This window comes from Anas platyrhynchos, chromosome 5, assembly GCF_047663525.1.
Source record: "Anas platyrhynchos isolate ZD024472 breed Pekin duck chromosome 5, IASCAAS_PekinDuck_T2T, whole genome shotgun sequence".
Lineage (NCBI taxonomy): Eukaryota > Metazoa > Chordata > Aves > Anseriformes > Anatidae > Anas > Anas platyrhynchos.
Genome location: NC_092591.1, coordinates 8038355 through 8060175, shown reverse-complemented (window position 1 = coordinate 8060175; position 21821 = coordinate 8038355). Strand labels below are relative to the sequence as shown.

The 21821-nt window shown below is 42.5% G+C and overlaps 1 protein-coding gene across 6 annotated transcripts in view; it reads right to left on the bottom strand.

Moving 5' to 3' along the window:
• Positions 1–21821, bottom strand: part of BRF1 (BRF1 general transcription factor IIIB subunit) — a 174091-nt gene that overhangs the window by 59474 nt on the left and 92796 nt on the right. For all 6 annotated transcript variants that reach the window (XM_021274541.4, XM_072038213.1, XM_038179446.2 and 3 more), the window contains 4 exons: positions 14488–14614; positions 13110–13149; positions 12928–13020; positions 11903–12181 (listed from right to left, as the gene is read on the bottom strand). In XM_021274541.4, coding sequence (XP_021130216.1) covers positions 11903–12181; positions 12928–13020; positions 13110–13149; positions 14488–14614 — 539 coding nt within the window. The remainder of the gene's footprint in view (positions 1–11902; positions 12182–12927; positions 13021–13109; positions 13150–14487; positions 14615–21821) is intronic.

Below are 21821 nucleotides of genomic sequence, written 5' to 3'. Positions count from 1 at the left end.
GTCTATATTTGCAGAAATTTGATTCTCACGGTGCTCAAGTGCTTTTCAGAGACGATTTCAGCACTGCGGTGACACTGCAGTCGGTCATCGTGACGGGCTGCGCATCTACAGGCCATGAAAGGCGACAGGCTCTGATATCCCCCGCTTTGCCCAAAAGGAGAGGATAGACTTGAACAACACAAAGTCATCTAAATCACAGCCTTAATTGTACTGGCACTTAGAAAAAAAAAGGAAGGAAGCAAGAATAACAATTTCAAGCTTTTGTGCTATTTTTAGACCCTGTATTTTTCTCTGTATTGTAGTAAATTAAAAGAAGAAAACTTTGGACACAAGAAGAATGAGGAAGCTTGCCAAATTTTGGGGAACCGACAATTAATATCATACCATTTAATTCAAAAGAGTAACTACGTGACACTGTATGGTTCCGTCTGTTTTCTGTCCCAGTGATTGAAAAATCTGTTAAGCAAAGAAAAAAAAATAAAATTTTTTCTTTGTTTATTTATTTCTAAATCACCAGCATTGCAAACTCATGCTGGTATTTGAAAGTCAATGTGGGCTCTCTCTAGTTATGCATCCTTATTACCATAAACATTCCACAATTGGAAATTACTTTTCGTGACGCTTAAGCCAAAAAGAAAATAGCTGTATTGCATCTGCAGAACCAAAAGCAGTAAAACGCAATAAACATTTATCTTTGTCATTGGTTCTGCAAACCGATCTGTTCAGCAAGTAGGTGCCATTTTTACACAGTTGCTTTATTACTACATAATTATTGATGCATGAGCCAAGTGCTCTCTCAAGGAAAGACTGTTCTTAAAAATGAGCTTGTTAAAAGTTTAAGTGCAAACCTTAGGATAAAAAACAGTGGCTAGATTTCATCTGATATAAACTTTTAAAGAGAAAAAAGAAAAGTAGAGGGACAATTTCCAAAAAAAAAAAAAAAAAAGAAAAAAAAAAAAGCTACGTTTGAGGCAGGCATGAAATTGAAACAGACAAGAAGCTTTAATGTGATAGAAAGAAAGAATTGGGGACATCTGTACCGAGAATACGTTGTAACTAGCAGGAGGAATTATCAATCTAGTGATGTGCCAGCTCTCTGCATTTCAATTGCTTCACAGGCCATACCATAAAAATTGTTTGCAATGAAAGTAGTATGAAGAATTCCTAGATTTTATTGCTCCCAGTGATGTTCTACCCAGTTTGTGTACACGGATTGTATCCTTTCAAGTACAACACCGCTTCGTATTAGTACCTCTTTAAATTGCTTGCCCACAAATATTGTTCCGTGTTCAAAATGCCTCAATATTAAATTTTCTGTTTCAGTCAAAGTACTTCAAGAGTTTTTATCAAGTTTTCAAAGGCAAGAAGGTTTCATGCAAGCTTTCTTAAAGTCTCGATAAAGCAACAAACTTTAAATTTAGAAGAAGGCTTTCTCAGGAAAGAATTCAGCATACCTCTAGAATCCCCTCCCCACCTTGTTAAGCCAAACTCCCCATTGCTCACAGATTTCTAAGTGCTGCATTGCTGGAGCCGAACGGCAAGTATGAACTTTACTCCCTGTGGAAAGACCACACAAGCAAAACAATCTTGGACAAGAGCACATCTGAAATTGCCCATTCCAGTTCACCGGAGGGCCTTAAAATCTTTTCAGCACTCGTACCTCAGTGCAGGCATGACAGACACTCAACCTCCAAAATTTGCGTTCCCGCTTAAGATGCTGCCAAGATGGGCAACCGAGGGTGTGGTGGAAATGTTGGGAACACATCTACAAGAAAAAAACAGCCTTCAAGAGCCTCACCAGAGAGCCAACAGCCCTTAGTCACTTCGCAGCCCTCGCACACCCCACACTCAGTAAGCCCACAAGGGGACATCCCCCCACATCAGCACAAAGCTACCGGCAGGGTCACCACACACCACAGGGGCCATATGAGACCTAGAAGCAGGAGGTGGACCTGAAGCCACAACTAGTCCTTGCGTGACTTGAAACTGCTGTTACGAAGGCAGAGGGTGTAACTTTCGGTGGATTTAATTGTCAGACTACACGGGAGAGCCTAGACCTGGCAATTTATCAGAACAGGTCTGCTCACATGGGCATGGGACAAAAAGCTGGCAAGCTGGAGCTTCCAGCGGAAAGTGGGGAGATGGAAGGGATTCATTTCAAGCATTGGAAGGGAGCGCTCAGAAAAACACCTCCTGAGCACCAGGCCTTCTGACCCAGGTGCTACAGGCAGAGCTGTGCTTCTCCTCCACATGGACGTGGTCCAAAGCACTCCTCCAGCCCCAGAACCCATGCCCCTTCCTTCCCACAGCGGGTGCCACCTCCCTCAGACCTGCTGTTATACCAGACAAGTTGTCATTCCCTTGCCCACATCATCCGAATGGCCCTGTTATTAAAATGCTTGCATGAGCCTGTGGTATTTGTGACACAAGCAGGTGAGGGAGGCGACTACACGTGCACTTAGGGAGCAGATCCGAGGGGGCTGAGCTGGTGGAACAACACTTCTCAGCCTGGTCACACCTGCTCTGCGATACAGCTGGAGACCAAACTCAAACGGTGCAGGGGTTTCATCTTTGGGCTTGGGGAAGAGCTAAATTCTCAGCACTGGCTTTGCTGCAACTACAGAGCTGGAGATGCTGTGGAGGCATTGAGAACAGCGCTTCTACCAAGTGACAGAAACTGTAATGAAGATAAGGGGTGAGAGGCTTTATGGAAAAGCAATTTCCTATTTATGTTTTATTTAATGAAAAACATGGACAGAATACAGCAGCACTACTGGTGATGCAACTTCAAGTTGATAAGGATATTTAGACTAGACTAGACTAGAACAGAACGGAACAGAACCAGAAAAGTTAGAAAAGACGTCCAAGATGATCTGGTCCAACCATCCCCCTACCACCAATATCACCCACTAAACCACGTCCCTGAGGTCCACATCCAAAATATTGCTGCATTTCAGACATTGACCTCTGTAATACCATGGATATGCATTTTTTACCTTTAACAGAAAATCAGTTAGGAACATAATTTCACAAATCATTCCTCCTATCGTCTTGCTCCTATCATCTTCTTCCTGTATAATTGTTAACAATTTGGTCACAGAGAACTGTTTTACTTCCTCACCATCTGTGAAGACATGATGGGATTCCCCACCAAAACTGCATTAAATACAGCATTATAGTAGTGAATTTTCTGGAAAATGGCATGTCCTTCCACCCCCCTGTACAGCTGTTTATTTCTGGCTCATGTGTTTACACGTATCTCCAGAGCATTGTTTCTTGCTCTGAATTTCTTTCCTGGTACTGCTTAGCAGTATTATTTACTCTCTCATTTCATATTCATTCCCTTATTTCTACTACCCAGTTGTATATGTGTAGGTCTTTCATCACAGAAAACAACTTCCACGATCTTCAGTATAAACAGACATCTTGATTTGAAAGATGAGCCTTATCTTCAATCTGCTAACTTAAAAATAAAGGATTTTTTGCTTCCTTCTAGCAAAATGTAGCTGCAAAAAATCTGTAAAGTCAACTTTCTACAGTCCACACAATCCTCAACAAAAAATGACTTTTTTGTTATAAATAACCAACCTGATCCAGGTTCTTATCGGCCAGTTTCTACTGCTTTGCACCACTGTAATTAATGAACACTGAAAACTCTAAAAGCAATTTTTTCAGCCCTACTGAATGCTTTCTGGTGAGCACATATGAAAAAAAAAAGATTAAATTGAGAAGACTACAGTAGCCTCACGTTGACAGGTCACTCTGATTCCAGGTCAAAACAGCATCTATTTTTGGCTGTTTTGATTATAATTGCTTACCCAATAAAAAATAAATAGCAATTATCTCATTGTCACAAAAGAAAAAAGACCTAATAAATGAACCGATCCTAAAGTAACATTGAAAAACAAATTGTTTCAGATGCAAACGGGAGTAATAAAATTTGGTTTCCAAAATTATTTTTAATTGCCAGCACTGTCAACATTAATGTTATTAGCCTACTGGATAATAAATCCATTTTACTCAATGAAAGCATTTAGAAAACCAAAAATGGCAAACTGCTATCATACAAAGTGAAACTCATGACAGTTTCCTCCAACAGTCTGTAGCATCATATCTGAAAATCCCTAATTACAAAGGTCATCTACGCAAGTCTGCAGTCCAACCCATAGATACACATGTTTTTCTTGACCATTACGACAGTGCTGGGATTTCAGACTAACAAACAAAACAGATGAAGTATTTAGGGGTGTGATGAAGTTAATCCTTAAGAGGATATAGGAATTAATTTTTCAAACTAAATTCAAAGCTACCAAACAAAAGAAAAATGAAAACTGCTAAAAAAAAAAAAAATCAAACCTTAGGGAAATGGCAAATCGTTTGAAGGCTTTACTTCAGTGCATTTTCAGTTTGCAGGTATTGCCTGCAACAGCTGCGCCTGTACCACAAGAAAATAAAGCACTAAATGGAGGATTATTTTAGCTTTTTCACAAGATGCAAGACAAACGCAGAGTGGTCAGGATCCACCACAGCACTGCGCATGGATTTATCGTCCATCATATTAAACTCCAAGTAGCTAAGCTGTGCAAATCTGTCTGCGCTGTATTTCCTTCTTCCAAGGGCATGTTTTGTGGCTTCTTGACCTAGGTTAATAAGTCTTTATTCTCAATAACAACTGGGACCATGAAGCCTCCCTGAACTGAACCCAGGTCTCCACTCCTGACACTGCAGATATCATGATGAATTGCTCAAATAACATTCCTCTAAGCAGTTAGCTTTCCATCCGAATTTAATGTTCCCCGTGTAGCCTCCACACATTTCACTTTCCACAGCTCTCTAATGAACAATTACAGTTTTCACCAAGTTTTTTGGTGAAAGATTTTTCTTCCTTTTTGGCAGCAGGGTAGGGCAGGAATGTCCGCTTCTTCAGAAAACAGGCCACCTAACCAAATAGCTGGGAGCATTAATAGGCTCACATTTTGGCAGGTGTGGAAAAGGAAATGTCATATAATTCGCATACTGGCAGGGAGTTACTCAGGTTTTTTAGCCAGGTTTCCTGTGTGTCTGTGTCGTCAGCCCCCAAAACCACCTCCCCCAGCTCTCTTTCCATCCGCAGCCTACTTCGACAACGATGTAAGAGCAGGGGAGCTACTCCTGAGATGGAGACGTTTCCACAGGTTCCCTGAAACAGGCCTGCGTAAGGATGGGAGCAATTATAAATGCCCCTAAAAGTATCTCCCACACAGAGAAGGAGCATCTTTTCAGGCACTAGGGTGTGCAGACAGGAGAAAACCTTAAAAAGAAGCCGCAAAGGAAGGAAAATTTTAGATTGGCACATACAAACTCTGACGTACCAAAGCCAACCCACAACACAAATTCCCTTCAGTATTCAGGGAACAAGTGGTTTCACAGCCCTGCTGTTTAGGTGTGGGGAAGGAACCATGTCTAAGGACCCAGATGAGTTTCTCCCCTTCTCCCTGCTTGCTCTGTGCTGTGCTCCTGGACATTTCTAACATTTCCACTTCCCTAAATCTAGCCAGGAGAGCAGACAGAGCAGATGACGGCAGACCTGCCTTCCCCTCTAAGAGAAGGAAAACAACACGTTACAAACCTACCCTTGCCAATTGCTTCTCCTTGCTCCGTTAAAAAGCAGCCCTGGTGCAGCAGCACACACACGCTGAGGATCACGAGACGTGGCAGGGTGACATGTTCGGGCCACAATGGGCACGTTCAGCCTCCTGTCCCAGCCAAGCTCGTCCTGGCTGGGGAAGCGGCCCTGTGGTGGCTCTTTCCCCACAGAGCCTCCGGCCAGCAGCCGGCTGAAGAAAGCAGAGAGGATGAGGCAGCTTTTTCCCTTTTTTCCTCATACGAGGGAGGGTGAGGCCTTGAATGGCGGCTGAGCCTCCTCACCAAGCGCAACGTGAGGCTTTCACGTTACTCAGCTTGAAAAATAAAGCTGATTTTCTGTCAGGCTGTTACTGGAAAAATTCAAGGCAGGAGAGACACGTTGTCTATTGCCCACCCTGCAGCTGGGACGATGCAGGGGTCAGGGAAAATATCCAAGCCTGGAAAAGCTTTCAAGATTCAAAACCACGTCCAGAATTGTACAGAACAAAAACCAAGGAAGGGGAGAGAAGGGGGTAAAGAGATTCCCTCTGGAACAGTCAGGGTAAGGCAGCAGCCAGGCCAGGCCAGCTGGAGGCTCAGAGCAGCCTTGGGTCTGTGTGGTTCCCCTCAGGAGCCCGATTCCCCCTCGCCAACACTTTCTGCTGACTGCAGCAGCTTTTATTGACCAGCGATCCTGCCAAAAGTGGCACGCACTTTCCTACAAGAAGTGTCTGCATTGATAAGCCTCTGGAAAACTCCTAACAGATCTATCCACGAATGTGTAAAATACATGATTCAGCTTAAGCTGCCACTTCAGTTTATCTCCCTGATGCCTATAAAAAAACCTGCACGTTTCTCTAAAAAACTCCCTTCCAGATTCCTTTGGAAGTCTTTCTGCCAAACTATATGACTAGTTTCCATCCCTTAACCTTCCTAGTTACTCACGATATGAATAGGAACAAATTTATAGCATTCCTATCCTGTAATGATATGCAAAGATCTTGCGTGCAAAAAGCGTGTCCATGAATTTTGGAGTACCACATGCACATACAGCACTCATGTGGGAGGGCCGTACAGAGTCAAGAAAGAAAATTGTGTCATCTGTAATCCCAGGCAAAGACTTCAGGTATCAGAAAACTGTATTCAAACCAGCTGGAGGTCTCCTATTACCATGCTGGCTGCAGCAAGCTCTTCACATCTCATTAACAGCATAATGAAGGCTCAATCAAGGATACGGTCTATCAGGACTGCCAAACGTAGGAATATGGACGCTGGCTTAGAAAGATGAGCTAGTATCAAGGCTTTTAGTGCTTAGTTCTCTCAAAACTGGTGAAGAGGTAGCCCTGCCACAGAAAATATTCCCCGGTGATCCAACGGCACACCGAGAGGAAGAGCAAACCCTCCGAGCTATCACAGGAGGATGGTGGCACCGAGCAGGTCACACGCTGCTCCTTTCCACAGGTGGTGCTTAAAGCCACAAAATCAAGAGCACCATTACAGTCAGAGCCAAGAAGAAGAGCCACCAGGATGGGGACACGCGTACTTACACTGATGACCAAGTGCACTTTGCATATATAACACAATTAGCGCTAAACTCAGCAGCTTTATTCCTCATCTGTGTGGTAATTATGATTTAATAGGGCTTCATAATGTTCCCTCTAATTAGTGATTATATCTTCTTGTATACTTTCATACGTGCATATACATTTATGTATTCTCAAACGTCTGGCACTGATGTACTCAGAAAATCTGAGGAAGAAAGGAAGATCACAGAAGAAATCAACAGACAGAGGGAGTCAACACTCCTCCAGCTATTACAAAGTGATGGTGAGTAACGTTTCAATGAGCCTCCTGCCCATCACGCAGGAAGCCAGGTCTGGGCTCCCTGATGGGGAGCAAATAAGCTTGTCTCAGAGTCACACACTCTGCTGCCAAGAGCTGTTCCTCGACCTGCTTCCACCAGTGCCAGGACGAAAAAGAAGTGGGAGCAGGCAGCTGGGAGGGTGAGGGGGGTGAAAGCTGGAGGAAAAGAGTATAAAACCCTGGCAGATCAGCCCACCCCTGCCTCTGTAACCCCATCTTCGGCCACTTTCCACGTCCTCTTGGATAAGAAGTTGGACAGTGCTGGTACCCAGGGATGTTGACAACTATGGGATCGATGAGCGCTGTCTGCATGGGGTCTTTAACACCCCCAGAAATCAATGGAAACATCTTTCGACCTCGGCCCGTGTGTCAGATTATGCCTGCGGCAGAAATGGAGGCATAAACACACGGAGTAATAAATGAGCAAACTATTAATTACGGACATGCACAAAACCTTTCTCATGTATACTTGGTGAAATTAGCACTGAATGCAGCTAGCTGGATGCCTAACAAAGCGCAAGACAGCACATGCACAGTGATTTTTCACTGCAAGAGCCACTTACTTTCATGAGGACATGCAGGAGCGTGTTACCACCCACTTCACATCCATCACTTGAAACTACTGCCCAGAATGACTGCATGCGAATTTTGATACAAAACAAAAACTAAATCAGGTCTGAAACGCTACCTGGATTACAAAGGGGAAGTTACAAGAAGTTAGTTGGTAACCAACCCCCTGTAGTTTGTCTTTATCTCTGTTGTTATCAGACCTTCTTCAGTTTTAATCATGGCCAGAATCAAGTTTATGACTTTTGATTGATGAGGCACAAAGCGATGAACTGGCTGTGTGTAGCCTAGAAGTGACACGGGAAGGACAAGGTGACAGTCAGCAAACACCAGAAGGCCAGAAACACCAAGAAAGATGATAAATTACTTGGAGTGATATAAAAGGGACATAAAAATAAATCGCAAGGGGAAATCTTACACCTAAGAATATATTTCTTGAGAACAAGAGTCCGTGGTATTTGTAGATGGCAGTTCCTCCTGTTTGGAGGAACTTCAGATCCGGAAAGCACACGCACACCGTGGAGAGGACGCTGGGATGCTGCACCGCCAGGAAAACCAAGAGACAGATCTACCACATCTCCACCTCCGAAACTGTGATTTCACAACAAAGCTCTTTTATCGTGAAGAATAAGAAGAAGTTTGCAACGACTCAAAGAGATTTCAGCTCAAATGTCTCTGCAAATTAATATACTTTGTAGGAAAAAAAGTCAAATGTAGTGTTTATTCTAAGTATTTTACTGCCTGTCTCATTAACCCAGTACCTTACATGCCCTCTTTGTAATGCAAATTTGCTAAACTACTGTGCTTTCCATAAAACATTCACAGAGACAGTCTCACACTGCTCAAACACCAATTGTAAGCGAAGCAAAAATACACTGAATTTTTCTTAATACCTAGGCTCTGCACCTAAGTCTTATCTGCACATGCAGTTTGTGAGAAACCTGCTGCTGCTGCTGCAGCCACAAAGGTGGAAGATTTCCCAAAGCAGATGATGTGGGCAATTATAAACTGAAATACCACATGCATGAGCCAAATAAGAAGACTTTGTAGAAGGTACCTACAGCAGAGCTTTTTTTTTTCTTTTGTGGAAGAGAGATTAATGCAGAGAGGAGAGAGGATACCATGCATTTAAGGAGGTTAAACGTGGCAAACAGTGCACCTGCTCGCCAAGCTTCTGCTTCTTAGCCACCTGCCCAGCAACACCGTGTATCACCACGAGGGTTTTCCATGAATCTTCACCACGTAGCAGCACGCACACTGTCTCCAGCTGCTGTGCTGTACCCATCAGCACGTGGAGCCCAGCAGGAGCTGCAGCACCATGGCACCAAGGTCTGCAGCTCAGCCTCACCCAGCCTCACTGCGCTGCAGGAGGTGACTTTGGGTTGGAAGGAGATGAGGCACAGGCAAGGCTCCTGTTTTATGATTTATACAGCTGTGGAAAGGGCCCAAAATGTCACCCTAAGGGTTCAGTGTTATGATTGCTCTCCCTTTGCCAACTGAGATGTTGGAACATGAAATACCACAGCAAACCCGTTGCCAGCCAAGATTCACAATATAAACTGCACTGAACTCAATTCAGACACACAGGATGAAAGCGGAAATTGTATTATCTTTCCTCCTCTCTCCACAGGTATCAACTATTTTTGTTTCCAGAGACGATCTGTGCCATCTCGAGTGAAACTTGCAGCAACTGCCTTCATCCTGTGTTTAGTTCTGAAAAATGCTGCTTCTTTTTCAGCCTTGCTGGGGGGGCTGGAAGCCGTCTGATTTTGACAGCCACACCAGCTGGCCCGATGGAAGACACCACCTCCGCGCACAAACCCCTCCCAGATTTCCCAGCACAGTGAGGCAGAACTCCAGGAGTCAGTGCCTGAGATGGTAGAGATGTCTTTGCCGTTTTTTGATGAGGCTCAGTGCTAAGATGCACAGGTGACCAGCAGCACACATCTTTACAAGGAGTTTTCTTTATTCTACATGATAATATGCAAACTGCGAGCCTGGTTCCCAATCACCCAGAACACACCAAGGCTTTGGTACTGTTCCTGCACCCAGACAGCTTCCCAAAGATAACCAGGACCTCAGAGACAACGCAGCCACACCACCCAGCAAAAAGGTAGCAAGGGCTCAGAGACTGGGACCACAACATGTTTACCCTGCAGTACAGACAAGTGAACCTGATCCAACATGGAAATTTTAAAAAATTAAAATAAATCCTCAGAGCCACTAAAAAGAAAAAAAGTTTGGGACACGATCTACAATCAAAACACAACTGAAACAGTAATTTAGCTTCACAGCATATCAAGAATACAAGCACCTGTTCAAATGCCCACAGTGATTTCCCAGATGCATTAAAAAATAATGAAGATATTGAAACCTATCTGGTTCTGAACATTCAGTTAATTTGGCACATCCTCCGCTTTTGGAAAAAAACAAAACCAGAAAACCACAGTAAAACACAGACGAGCCCTAGCATGAGCAGCCATGCATTCTCCTGCCCACCTGCCTGAAGCCCAGCTCAGAGGAACACACGGGGTTATATCAGCTTAGCTCATCTGTAGACTCACTTAGACCTCATTCCATCCATTAAAATGGTCAATAGCGATGCCAGCTGAGAAATGTCCATCACCGGGAGCTCATCTTTACAGGTCAGCGGCCAGCCAGGCAACAACAGCTTCTAGCCATTACTGACCTCACTTCGACACGAACCACTGATTTCCAGGAGAAAGACGAGCCATGAGCCATCCATTTTCTTAATCATAATTAAAATAAACACAAAACCACTCAACTGTTTCTGTATGCTTTAGTTGATACCAAATATAAACGTGCAATCATCCTGCTATGTTTCTGGGATGTGAGCACTAACATAATAAGAATCTGCATGCATTCATTTCATCCATTGAGGCAGGGAGTACCCTATTATAAGGAGGTGCCGCTGAACAGAAATTAGCATCAGAACTGTTTGGATAACAAAATGTTCTGGTGTGTCAGCCTCCAAGTAAGCTGACAAAACAGATTTGGGCAGGTGTGTCTTGTGATGGAAAAATTAACTCTGATAAAGAAAAGAATAAAGTGCCCTTTAGACATGTTCAGTTCTCGGTGTCATTAAGATGCAAAAGGAATTTTAAAAAATGCCATCTCCATAAAGCTCAAGCACACGTAAGAGAAAGCAAACAAAGCTGCCTGAATGACTGCCTGTTTGCACTACTGGCTGCCCTATGGCTCTGGCAAAATTGGATTCTTTCATCAGCCCTGGTCTTACTGTTTTGTACAGAGCAACACATTACAGCCAGACTTCAGATAAAAAGTAAAACCACCAAAATACACAACAAAGTCCATATCAATGAAAAAAAAAACAAAACATACAACCAATTATTCTCTCTTTCAAACATTTTAAACATTTGTCATTCACAAATGACAGAAGATGCTCAATCAGAGACAGACTGCATCATGTTTGACTCCACTAAATGTCTCTTATGAAAGCCTCCCTTCATCTAAAATTCTTGTACTTGGGTTTAATTTCAAGCCATCCTTACACGAATCCGCTTCCTCCAATTTCCTAATTGAGACCGCACAGCTTAAAATATGCCCATCAGCTATCGCATAACTGCAGATCTACTTGACTAAGAAATACACATTTTCAGGCTTCAGAAAATAATTAGGCACTCCAGATTTTCCTTCAGCCTCCTGAGGAACAGACGTCAATGACCGATATCAGCAACTTAGACCACGGGTCTCATCCAGCCTCACGACTCCTGCAGCTCAGTGTTACAGCAATTCACTGAATTGCTACCACAGTAACCATCAAGATACATGGAAATTAAACAACATATCCTCTCTCAGCTTTTTCTGGAACTGATCTCTTACTCACCAAGTTCTCGGTCCTTAGTGGATATACACTCTTTTATGGACTCCGTTATGCCAAGACTAGCTGCAGTGGGGAGTGGACCAAGTAAGGATTCTAGCGCGGGTGGTCTTACAGAAGCTTCATTTCCATTTTTGCATTCTCCGTCTTCACTTGTTTTTAGTCTATCCTTCTCAAGAAATTCATTATAAAAGTCCTTGTTTAAGTGATTAGCAGCTGCTTCCAGTTCCTCATCTTCTGCCTCTTCCTCTCCAAATATGCTAGACGCATTATCTTCTATAGATTCTGTAAGGGGGAAAAAAATACAACAAACCAACACATCATTGCATACCATCTGTTAGAGAAACTAAGTAAATAGAGAGGGACTCACTAAAAGGATTTAAAATCTTCAGAGAATAGCTGTAGAACATATACGCAGTATTTTAGTACTAGGTATGAATATATGAAGTTTCCACATGCTCTTCAAATTCATTAGCCTGGCTATTAAAATGTGTTTTTGTGAATACAGTCATCACTTAAAATAGAAGTATTGTGTTATTGAATTATGCCAGGTAAAAGGGTTTTTTGAAAGAAGCCAACTACTTGTTGGGCTAATTACAAATAAAAAATAGCCAATTAAACCTGCACAGAGACCCATCATGTCAATTTGTCAACTAGGGCATTCAGTGACCAAGGGATCTGCACAAAGGTCCTCTGCAACTCAGACATCAGTGCCAAACTTACACTGTACCAGGAATGAAAAACAACCAAAGTCATTAATGTACTGTAATTGAATTGAACAGGTTTTATTTTGTTATTGCTATTTTGTATTATTATTTTGCATTAAGTTATTTTGGAGGCTGACATTTGAACCAACTACTTGGCATGATGTGCTGAAAAGCAAAGAGAGCCCCGATGCAATAAGTAGAGATTTTTTACTGCACAGGCATATACGTGATCACATTTATCATAATCAAGTTCATACACTTATGACTGTCTGCAGGATATGAACCCATTATTATTTAAGTAGTCACAACATTTTATAGACTTACCATCTTTAGTGAAATTTGCAAATACGCCTTTTGCTTTTGGTCTACTATTTTCTAATTCAATCTCTATTTCATCTTGATAGCTTGATATTTCACCTGTGGTGATGAAATAAAAATAAAACTCAGCAATCATCAATGTAATTTTGAGGAAATGAGCGATCTGTTACACTAAACACAACTTATACCTTCAAAATCTTCCAGCTTTTTTGATAACGCCTTCTCAAGCTGAAATGAAAACAAACAAAATAAACGTGAAATTACTACAAAAATACCTCTGTCCTACTTGTGAACTGTATACGCTGACACAGAATCATAGGGTATTTTAAAAGTAATAAGCAAGTTTCAAATCCCAATTCAAATTATTTTGTTATTTTGTATTGTCTGCCAGGCAAGACAAACAAGTTTCAGAATACTGACCCATTTCAAATATTACGTCACAAATCTCTATACTTCAAAAGGAACTTTCAGCTCTGGCGAGCTGCAAACAAAAGGCCTCATTCTTCAACAGTTAGACTTCGTGACTGTGTCTGTAGGTGAGGGTGAGTGCAAAACAGTGCTGGAGTCGCTGTGCAGAGGCCACACACAGCACATGTGCAATGGCAGACTGAAGTACTGACCTGCAGCATCCGACAGACTCTTGAGAACACCATAAACACATCAACAGCCCTTTAAATGATAGTATATTTAGAATATTAAATATCACTGCCTTAAAAAAAGTGCACGGTTTCTGATCCCATTACAAGGCATGAACCTTTTCAACTCTGGTGTCTTAACTCTGGATAAGTAGGACAAGAGAGCACACACAGCACAGGCAAGAGCAGTGCAGACATTAGGACAGCTTCTCAAGCCACAAGCTCAGCTTTATTTGTCACATGAGAGACTCCAGTTTTGTAAGGACACAAAGATGTGATGCCTCGCTAAAAGGTCAGAGCACAAGAAGAGAAACACGCACATCATCGAAAAGCAAGCATAAGGGAGAGAATAGTGCTGGGAGTAACTGCATCACCTTGCAAACAGGGACACACCTGGGCCGTGTGTACTGAGCCCTCCTCTACAGCACAGCAGTCGTGTGCTAAGCACCAAACATCGGTATCCTGAGAAACATGGGAGCTCCACGGCTGCTTGTTTGCTCAAACACCCAAATGTCCTGATCTGCACTAGCAAAAGCAGTGACTTTGTGCTTCCTGCAGTGGTTAACTGGGACTGGAGAGAGACTTCAATCCCTCATCGGGGGATATTTAAAGCTAGATTTGAAGCTATGTATCTGAAAGAGCACACCTCTCTGGAGTAACCAGCAAAAATTATAGGGGAGAAGAATTTCTAAGCATTTTTTTAATGGAAAGCTGTCCCCTTGCTCATAAAACAATACTCTTTAAAAAAACTAATAAAAATTAAGTTAATGGGCGTTATATGCACCAGTGCTCACCCTTTTCTTAAGAAGCTCAAAACAGATGTTACCTGATCAGATGCTGGCCAGTTAGGCTTCAGTGCTATTTAATTCAGAAGGAATAGAGAGAGGGAGGAAAGGGGAGAAATACACAGAGCATCCAGCTTAGAATTCACCTGCTGTATCTTCAATTTTTTTTGACCGGCTGTAAACGAAGGAGGATCGCATTCTTCTTCCAAGTCAATCTTCATAAACTCATCTATGGTTAGCTGGCTTGTTGGTGTATCTTCGAACTCTGTCAACCTACCAACACATACAGCATATTACCACGGCATCGTTAAGAACTTCTTTAAAAGTCACAAAATGCATCAAACTGCTGACTTTCAGAATAAACATGTCATCCCTAGAAACTTTGGCTCAAATACAGAATACATTAAAACTGAAGTGATACTAATTGTTTCATTTGCTGCAAAGTAAGTATCTTTTCATATCGCAAATTAGCTTTTGATTTATTAGAGTATGTAACACACACTTTTTTGATGAACAAAGACGGAAGAGAATTACCGCAGCCACTACAGTCAATTATGTGCAGCCAAAATTGAGACGGGAACTGCGGTTCATTCCTCCTGTCTCGCTGCTTTTGGGATCAACAACAAAACCAAAACGGATTCCCAACCTAAAATATCTGCCATCATAGTTAAAGAGTATGCTCAGAAATACTGACGGGAAGAGGGACAAGCAATCTTCCCAGGACACAAAGAAGCAGCAGTAAAATAAAGGGCTCATCCGCACGTAGAACAGATGAAAGCATGTAATTTTACAATAACATATTTTGTATTTGTTCAGCGTTCACATTTGAGAAGCTCCTGCCTAAGTGAGAGATGTGACTAGCTCCGTGGGGAATTGCCATGAAAGCGGCTGAATCTTTCAAAGAAATCGACTCTTAAATGACACCACGTCGTCATAACTTCATCCCCAGATTTCAGCGTTTTGCACAGGTGGTTGAGAATGATCACATCAATTTTACAGATGGAGAAGGCAAGACAAAAGGTTAAGTATAAAGCCAGGTCAGGAAATGTCTGGCAGAATGCTTTTCTGACAGAAAGTGCCCTTTTAATAATATCAACATTTTCCATGGGAAAACCGCAACGACGCATCTGCAGCTGCTTCACTGGAATATTCCCATCTTCCAGAGGAAGCAAAGCTGACAGCAGCTTCCATCGGCAAAGCTAGGAAACTAAAAACCTGTGATTCAGTCCTCCCAGCCCAGGACATTTCAGAATTTCTCTCTCCTAAAAAGCAATCATGGTTTTCTCTTTTGCTTCTGATTGCAAGAAAACTCCTTCAAAGAAGAAATTCTCAATAGGGCAGAAATTCAGTTTCCAACTCCAGGGCCAAGGTCAAGTGTACCTGGCCACTCTCTTTCCCCATACCCTTATCACTACCTACATTATCTTTTTTTATAGAAGGAGGAGCAAGACAAGCCAGCTCAGACAAAAGGCCCCAGGCCCGCTGTAACTTCAGCAGACTTTGCCTTGTGCCCTCCACTCCCAGGGAGAGCCAACTCCAAGCAAAGCCAACAGCAAGCAGCTTGCCAAGCCCACGCACAGCTTCGCCCACCAGCCCTACTGCTGCCAAGGAGAAGAAAGCTCTGCAGCCCAGTCCTGTCTGGGGTTAAGGCATCTCCATGAAGCTCCAAACGAGCTGTGTACTTAAGCACGACCGACAGCCCAGAACTTTCCCTCGGAGTACCACTGACCAGCTCTCGTCTCCCCTCTTTTAAATCAAATGGGAAAGCAGAGGATGATACTGGTGGCAGCAGCACCCAGCTTTTAATTAACAGACATGTAATCTCGCAGCATTAATAAGCTTCCAGTGTGCACTACCTGCCTTACAGGAGGGGGCCTCATCTATCAGGCCAAAGGAAAGACCTGGCTAGGGCACTGTTGATGCTTTTTTAATTCAGGATTCATTTAATGCCAAACCCAGGCATCCCTTTAGAAGCAGGGAGTTTCCCAGCCGTCCTCATTCAGCTGCAGCCACCACCTCTTCATGACAAATCACACACGTAGAGGTAGTCCCACCCTGGCAGGGCTCTCCTCCCAGCCAGCCTCGCCGAGTCGAATTGTTATTCTCCTCCCACCATACCAAACCAGCACGTGCTTTGGCAAAGACACTGCTGTTTATCCCATGCTTGCTCAGAGTTTGAGATGAGCACCCAGGCTCAGCCAAAGCAGCAACTGCTTCTAGGCGTTCAGAGCAACGTGGAGAACATCAGTGGCAAAACCAGGGATTGACAAGCCAGGTCGAGGACGAGATGACCACACTTGGATTTCACCACCTAACATCATTCGCATGTCCTCGTGGACACCTGAGGCTCCGTCTGTCCCTCTCCTTGTCCACCTTGTGTGACTCAGGTCACTTGCTGGGTGTCAGCCCAGGGTGAGCCAACGTGGTCTGATCTCAGTCCTGCTCCGAGCCAGTACTACACACCATGCCACAGGAGTGCGAGCCGTTCGCTCAGTGCTTTCTCCTTTAACTCGATATAAATAAATACCCATGATTGCCAACCGCTCGCTTGCCTCAACGTCTTACATCGGCTGATATCCTGTCTGCATATTTTTAAACATTTCTCTGATGTTATCCAGTGTTTGGACACATGCCACCAAGGCAACAAACTGATGCACGCGGCAGTCTGCGCTGCGTGGAACAAGGTAACATCAGTTTGGCGGCTAAGAAAAGCTGATGCTGACTTAATTATAGGCACGATAGTTTCAGGGGCGAGGGAGTGCCCTCTTGAAAAAAAATAGCTGCAGGCTATTTTTTAAGTTCTGCATAAAACTGATACCCAAGTTCGTTTTGTACTTTCGATAATCTCTAAAAAAAATCTGGTAAGTGTAGCCATTTTAAGTCATCCACAGGAGGAGGAAAACAAACAGATATACAAATTAAGATATTATTTCCCTGGCAGGAATTCAAAAGGGCTCTAAAAACTGAAATTTGGCAGATAAGTATTTTCTATTTATAGTTGAAGGAGAGGCAATCGCTACAGTCCAGGCTGAGATTCAACTTCCAGTCCAAACCCTTGTCTTACAGTTTCTCACAGACTCTTTCAAGCAAATTCCTTTGGGAGAAAAGCTTTTCCAGAGCTTGGTGTCATTTGCCCCTAACCCCAGACGTTTTTTTTCAAAGAAAAATTTCCACGGCTTTTGTTCAGTCAGTTTACAGACAAAAACACACCTCGTGCTCTGATAAAGCACTTTTGTGCACAAAACAGTAAACCGATTCTGTTCACACTTAATTTAGCTCCCAATAAGGGAAAATGGGTCAGTTACTTTGAAGTTGAGCAATGTTTTTTTCACTTTGTTTTGTTTCAGGGACACTGTCCAGTGGAGACTTATGAATCCAGTCTACAGCTAAGGACACAAAAAAAAAGGACTCCCATGTGCAGCTGAATGCTCAGTTTTAGTGTTTATGTGAAATTCTGCGGTAGTGGGGTGCAATGAAGCATTTAAAAGCGCGAGGTCTTCTGAAGTCCAATTCACGATCGCTTCAGGAGTCCAAGTTCAAAGTCCAAGAGGGACTTCTAAGCAGGAACAGTTTAGAAAAAGCCATACTGGCCTCCACTCCCTGTTCAAAGAAGAGGAAAAGCAGCTGAAACTGCCGGCCAAGCTCAGCCAGGACCGGAGAAGACTGGTGAGCCGCACATCGTCCGACTGCCCTCCTACATACACGGCCAACCCCAAGCTCTGGAGAGCAGGCAGCACAGCACACAGGTATCCCAGGCTGGACCTCGGCACAGAATGGCAAGCAGAGTATAACCTCAGAGACAATTTAAAAAATGTATATAAATTGGTGAATAGATCAGCTGATTTGGCAACTCCAACATCTGCAAGCTCAGGAAAAGTAAAGGACGTGCTTTTCTATCTTACTTAAGTACAAAAATATTTAGAATCATAGAATATCCCAAGTTGGAAGGGACCCACAAGGATTGAGTCCAACTCTGAGGTCCCGAAAGGACACCCAAAAATCAGATCATATGTCTGAGAGCATTGTCCAAGTGCTTCTTGAACTCTAGCAGCTCAGTGCCGTGACCACCACCCTGGGGAGCCAGTGCCCGACCACCTCTGGGTGCAGACCCTGTCCCTAAACCCCAGCCTGACCCTCCCCTGTCCCAGCTCCATGCCGTCCCCTCGGGTCCTGTCGCTGTCCCCAGAGAGCAGAGCTCAGCGCCTGCCCCTCCGCTCCCCTCGTGAGGGAGCTGCAGGCCGCCATGAGGCCTCCCCTCAGCCTGCTCTGCTCGGGGCTGAACAAACCGAGGGACCTCAGCCACTCCTCCTATATTTAACTATACCCTTCATCGTAACAGAGTGTTCATTTGTGCTGTCTACCACTCCAAACACACACACTCACTAATATAAGAAAAGTTCAGAATTTGCATTGCTGTGGCAAACCATCACTGCTTATTACACTACAAACGTCTATTACATCCTCCTCCTCTGTTTTTTTCCAAGCTATGCAATATTCATGCATGAACTATTTACAGAAGTATGTAAACACACACCCTAACTGTGGTAGTTAATATAGAATATATATCAGAAATAGTGATGACATGCTTCCTACATGATATGCAAGTTTTCCAGTAGTCACCAGTATGTAAACAAATAGAAGTGCAGTCATTGTAACTTTATATAACTTGATGCTTACTTGCAGCAACATAAAAGAGGTATTTTTAAAGCCTATATGAGCACGTATCTCATTACTAAAAAGTAAGGACAAAACCTGAGGTGATCTAGTTACCGTTATTGTGGTTTTACAAAGTACAACTAAACACCTGAGCTGGGCTACATTACTCTCCCTGTGTTCCTAGCCCAATGCAACTGTAAAGAGAAATATTTAATAAGAATGGGTACCAAGAAAGATTTATTCCTTTAATAATGAGAAGTGCCCTCAACAATTAGTTGCTTTTACTCGCTGACTTTAACTTGCTTACACAAAAACAGAGATTTGAAATTATCACAGCTCTGTTAGCATAAATTTTGAAGTTCTGATTCTACAAATGCTTACACAGAGTTAACTCAGGTTAACACTTGCGCACGTGGTTTGCCCACTGATAATCCCATAAACAGGTCTTCCTGGGCGTCCCTGAAATCTGTCAGTCTGAAGCCTTTGGAATTTTTTGTTCTTGTTCTTTTTTCCTGATTCCAGCGTTCACATCACGGTAATGAAACAAAACGCTTTAGCATTACTTAAAACTTTGGTTCATTTGCATGGTTCCTCTACTGCAATATGTCAAAACATTCTATGATCTCTTGGAAAAGAAAAATAGCACACTGCTTCACTTTGTAACAGAGCCACTGCTTCACTTTGTAACAGAGCCACTCCTACGAGCTAAGTCAAACAAGAGCAAACTGTTTACAAGAGCTAAGACCAACTTAGTGCTAAGAAGTTAATTATTGTATCAAAAGTAACAGCCACCAAGTAACTTTGAAATGACAATTTTTAAAGTAAGTATGAAGTGCTGAAATATATCAGGAATCTAATTAATGTATTATATTTCTAGCATTGCCTGTAAAATTGGGTTCATCAAAAATAAAACCTGTTTTCATTAAAACAGATTATCAAGTTTGCAAAGGGGTGTAATACCAACTTGCTTGGATCCAGTTCAATTTTACTCATTATACCAGAAAGATTTCTAGAAATCACCTATAAACCACTTGAAGCTATTTTACTTAAGACATCAAATAGTTCTTCATTTGCTCTCTTAGTGTAGCTCACTTAGTTTAGAAGTCAGTGAAGAAGCTCCACGGCTGCTGATCTGAGATCAGAGTGGACACCACTCCAGGCTCCTCACACAGCAACCTGTCCAGGTTTCTGAGAGTTTTTCTCTCCATACCACACTTTAAGCAAACCCACTTCAACAACTCAGACTTCCTGGACACCCTCAGCCCCCCTCCATGCTCAAATACCTTAAGCAAATGGCTCTCACTTAATCCATCACGTTCCTTTCGCAGGATTTTGATATGGCTTTGCTTGTATCACAGCACACCACTGACTACATCACGCCTTTCCCTTCAGTGCTGACCTCGATATGGCTTTGGTATTTTGGAAAACCCAGCCTTGCAGCTACCGCTCAGCCATGCATGCCCCTGTTATCATCTCTGCCCACCCTGACTCTGAACTCACGGATCAACCTGTTCCTCTCTTTGCTTGTGCTCGCAGAAGTCTACCCAGCTGGAGACTGCAGCAGGAGTCTGGACATGAAGTTCATACGAACTATGCACTGCTGCAATGAAAATAAGAAAAGCTGCAGGCAATACATTCATCTCTGAGCATGAATCTTTATTTTTTTCCAGAAAATTACCGACGCAATCATTGCAAGAGCTACAGCTGGGTCCCCGGACCATGAGCAAAGGACTCCAATTATGAAAATCCCCGCAGTATCTCCACCCAGCCAGGTAAAGGGAGTTCCTTTGTCAAGAAGTCTGGTCCTCCTTCACTGAAAATACTGTTTGGTTGTGCAAAGAAACACTCACCTCAAAAATGAACACTTTAAACCCATTCTGGCCTTTCATTTCAGATTCTTCTACATCACTTCCACTGAAATGTTACCCTTTCTGAAGTTCACCACAGATATTATTTTTTACAGATAGTATGGAACTGAGAAGAAACATTTTTTTTTTCTTAATGCAAAAAGCAGCTCAATTTATAGATAAAGAGAGTGAGTAAGCCAAAGAAGTAAAATGCAAGTGTTAACAAAGATAAGCTGATTTATTTTTTTTTATTTCTATTGAAGAAATGCCTAAGATCTTCAAACAGGAATAAGGGCCGCACAGTATTAGATAATGCACAATGGACAAATATCACAAAAAATTATTCTTATTGCAGATAAACTATAATTCAGTATGCAGAAAAAGTATGCAAGAGGTGAATAAACAGAAGAAGGGTCAGAGTATGTAAAGTCTAAAGAGGCAGAAGCAAAAACAGGTGCATGAAAGAGGCAGAAATGCGAGAATTAAACTAAATAAAAGAGTTAAATTTATTAAAAGTTAATTTCCGTTATCTCCACAGATGATTACACAAAAAAATAACAATTTGACTAATTAGTTAATATTTGTACAGTACTTTGAATATATAAAGTGATATATAAGTTAATATCATTTCAATTAGCCTGGAAATGAGACAGATAGAATTATCAGTACGTTTATTAATATTTAATATGCTCTCTTTCAACAACAGCAACAAGCTTTACATTTTAATTGCGTGCTTCAAAACATACAGCTAAAAGGCCCTCTGAAGTAACTACAAAGTTTTCTTACTAAGATCCTACCAAAACCATGCATATTAAAAACAAAGACACATATTTTTAGCCATGCAGTTAAATTAAGAAGTCCTGATTTGAAGGTGGGTGATGGGGCCTGTGGGCCAATTCCATGCTTTGTTGCTTTTTCCTTCCAAAATAGACTGAATTTATGATCTGGTCATTCATTTTTATGACCTGAAGGTACGT